This window comes from Nanorana parkeri, unplaced genomic scaffold (assembly GCF_000935625.1).
Source record: "Nanorana parkeri isolate BGI_ZX_2015 unplaced genomic scaffold, ASM93562v1 scaffold1566, whole genome shotgun sequence".
NCBI classification, from domain to species: domain Eukaryota; kingdom Metazoa; phylum Chordata; class Amphibia; order Anura; family Dicroglossidae; genus Nanorana; species Nanorana parkeri.
In genome coordinates this window covers 18,956-22,250 of record NW_017307834.1, presented here as the reverse complement: position 1 = coordinate 22,250, position 3,295 = coordinate 18,956, and the positions used below count along the sequence as shown (strand labels likewise).

The 3,295-nt window shown below is 52.8% G+C and overlaps 1 protein-coding gene across 2 annotated transcripts in view; it reads right to left on the bottom strand.

The window, feature by feature from the left end:
• Window positions 1–3,295, bottom strand: part of RABGAP1 (RAB GTPase activating protein 1) — a 94,706-nt gene that overhangs the window by 78,069 nt on the left and 13,342 nt on the right. For both annotated transcript variants that reach the window (XM_018570651.1, XM_018570650.1), the window contains exons 6-8: window positions 2,939–3,049; window positions 1,729–1,795; window positions 360–462 (exon numbers count right to left, since the gene is read on the bottom strand). In XM_018570651.1, coding sequence (XP_018426153.1) covers window positions 360–462; window positions 1,729–1,795; window positions 2,939–3,049 — 281 coding nt within the window. The remainder of the gene's footprint in view (window positions 1–359; window positions 463–1,728; window positions 1,796–2,938; window positions 3,050–3,295) is intronic.

Genomic DNA, 3,295 nt, shown 5'->3' with positions numbered 1-3,295 from the left:
CCCCATTTATCTGCTGGCTAGATTCTGCTATTGGCTATTTCAAATTGCCACAGCCAATAGCAGGCTGGCTATTGCTCCCGCCCACTGCCCGTTGTTCACCTGCCAGCTGAGGAACCTAGCTGTCGGCCGCAGCAAGATGTAAACACAGAATTTCGTTGGCACCTAAAATCAATGTAATTGCTTTATTGCTAACAACATTTTCTTAGTGTGCCCATGTCTATCGAGCAACTGGCAAAAAAAAAAAAAAATTGAGGACATTTGCACTCGATTTTGTCCCCCCCGGTTGCTTGAGAGTTCTGGTTACTTGAATGCCGGATAACGGGGAGTTTACTGTATTGCGTAATAGCAAGCAAAAGTACCTTTTGGAGTTTCTTCATTGACGGCCTGGAAATGCGGGGACTTGGTGTTCCAGCTCCCTGTGATGATATACGACTTCCCGTCGGAGCTTTTACCCATGGACTCCTAAAAAACAAAGACCGTCCTTCACGTCACCAGAATACTTCACATTCAGGGCCCGTTCACACCACATGCAGTGCGTTCCGGCTCGATTCTGACAAGAACGCACTGCATCGCATTGCCGCCGGCTCACTTTTTTGCGGGGCAGGAGGGGGCGAGCCATTGAAGTGAATGGCACCGTAGCCACGCCCTCCGGCCGCAATGCGATCGCAAGGCACATTGTGCATGCGGTCCGGTGCGATCAAAATGCTGCAAGCACTATTTTGATCGGACCGGACCGCAGGCACAATCTGACTATGTGAGATGTGGCACAATTTTTTCAGATCGCACTGCAGCGGAAGGGAGGGCATTCCTGCACCGGATCCAAAGGCATTCCTGCACCGGATCCGAGGGCATTCCTGCACCGCAACTGCACCGGAACCGAGGGCATTCCTGCACCGGATCCGAGGGCATTCCTGCGCCGGAACCGAGGGCATTCCTGCGCCGGAACCGAGGGCATTCCTGCGCCGGAACCGAGGGCATTCCTGCGCCGGAACAGAGGGCATTCCTGCGCCGGAACAGAGGGCATTCCTGCGCCGGAACAGAGGGCATTCCTGCGCCGGAACGCTGGATATGGTGCGACTGGGCCCTCATCAAGGGGACCATGGTAAAACCTATCGCTCCGCGCCCACATCTCAGCTGCACAATCCCACAGACGCCCCTCAGTTTACGCTTGATAAACCCGTAGTAACGCGATGGTATCGTAAACCGAGGAGTGTCCTGACGCGGTCGGCAGCAGGCATTACGCAATGGGGACTGCTATGCTATTGGCCATTTCAAATCGCAATAGCCAACAGCAGGCTGGCTATCGAAGCCCCGCCCACTAAGAGGAGGACCTGAGAGACCTGAGAGAGAACATCGTCTCAGGTCCGTTCCTCTGCTCAGTGGACGGGTGCAATAGCCAGCCTGCTATTGGCTACTGCAATTTGAAATAGCCAATAGCAGTCTGGCTGTTTACATTCACCTCCCGGCTGCAGAAGCTAGCCGGTGGGTGAATGGAGAAGCGGAGCGCCTCGGCGATGGTTGCTTGAGAGTTATTATTAACTCTCAAGCAACCAGCAACTACAGTTATCCGGCACCTACCGATCACTGTGGGTGACAGATAAGTGGGAGTTTACAGTACAGCAAACTCCATCCTAAATTAACAGATTGCGACCCGAGGAGCACCTGCATATGAATTCTTTGGAGGTAACCATCACTTTATCAATAACAGAAACAAAAAGCGATTCTTACCAGTTCTAATAGATGCATGTCACTGTTCCGCACATCTCTGCCTGGACTGAGGAGGAGCCCGAAACACCTGAAACACACAATGACACTCAGTTCATGTCCGTACCGCGGTCCGCCATTTACACTACACTCGGACTTGGACAATTTTCCCTCTGACCGGCAGTGCAAAGACGTTGCATGAAGCCGGCTTCCTCATTGGCTAGGAAGCCGGCTTCACGCTGCTTAGCGACACTACGAGGCAGCCTGGCTTCCTGGCCAATCAGGAAGCCAGACGGCACATCATCATGACCCGCCTCCCTGATTGGCTAGGTCTGAAAGCGGTCTTCACGCTGCCTAGCGACACTACGAAGCAGCCTGGCTTCCTGACCAATCAGGAAACCGGACGGTACGTCATGACCCACCTTACGGCTTCCTGATTGGCTAGGAAGCCGGCTTCACGCTGCCTAGCAACACCGCGAAGCAGCCTGTTTCCCTGACCAACAGGAAGCCAGGCGGCAGGTCATGCCGTGCCGTTTGGCTTTCTGATTGGTCAGGACGTCCGGCTGCCTCGCGAGGGAGCATAAAGCTAGTGTTCTTGCGATAGAACACCGGCTTCCCGGGCAATCAGGAAGCGGGGCCCACGGTACCTCGGGATGCCAGTATCGGTATGTACAGAAAAAAATATATATATTGGTACTCGATAACAGAAAACTGGTATCAGTGCATCCCTAGTGACAGGTTCTCTTGATGGAGACATCGGGGGTCTATTAGACCTCTGATGTCCTTCCTGCCTTCCAATACAGATTATCAAGCATAGGAATGGGGGCGACACAACAGCACACAAGGACAAGTGATCTGGGTGGCTGTATAGCTGCCCAGATCACTCACTTGAAGTTGCAGTGATCTGGGCTTCCCGGGCAAATCATCATGGAGCCAGCTTCCTGGCCAATCAGGAAGCCGAGCTGCACGCCATCACATTGCGGCTTCATGTTCCCTTGCCGCACTGCCGGTCAGAGGAATCACCCACGGCCCGGCTCCCTGATTGGCTGGGAAGCCGGCTTCCTGGCCAATCAGCGAATCACTGCGGCTCCATGTTACCTCGCGGCACTGCCGGTCAGAGGAAAGTTCCGGTGTCGGGGAAGATATCTGTACGAGTACTCCCCCCAAATACTCAGTATGGATATATCCCTAACGTTTATAAAGATCAGCATGCGTCTTCTATAATTCAAGTTACCTCTCGATGGTTAGTTCTTTGTTGGATGTTTGCTGGACGTAAATAACAATCTTCTTGTCCACGCCCTGACGCAGCCGGAAAGACTGCTTGTCCTTATCTTTTGAAACAGCGCTAAAAACATAGAAACAACAAAAACACATAAATGCCATGAAACAAAAAAATAAAAGGCAAATAAATCCTGTGTGTATTTAACATATCCAAGAATGACACCTTAGGCCCCATTCACACACGAATCGGTCTGCACGTACAGCTGCGTGCGGGGCCGTACCAAGTAGCTGCCGGGAAGGACAGGTGCTGCGTGTTATTAGAATGCAGCCCCCGTCCTTCTCTATGGGGCTACGCGGTCGTACACCCCCC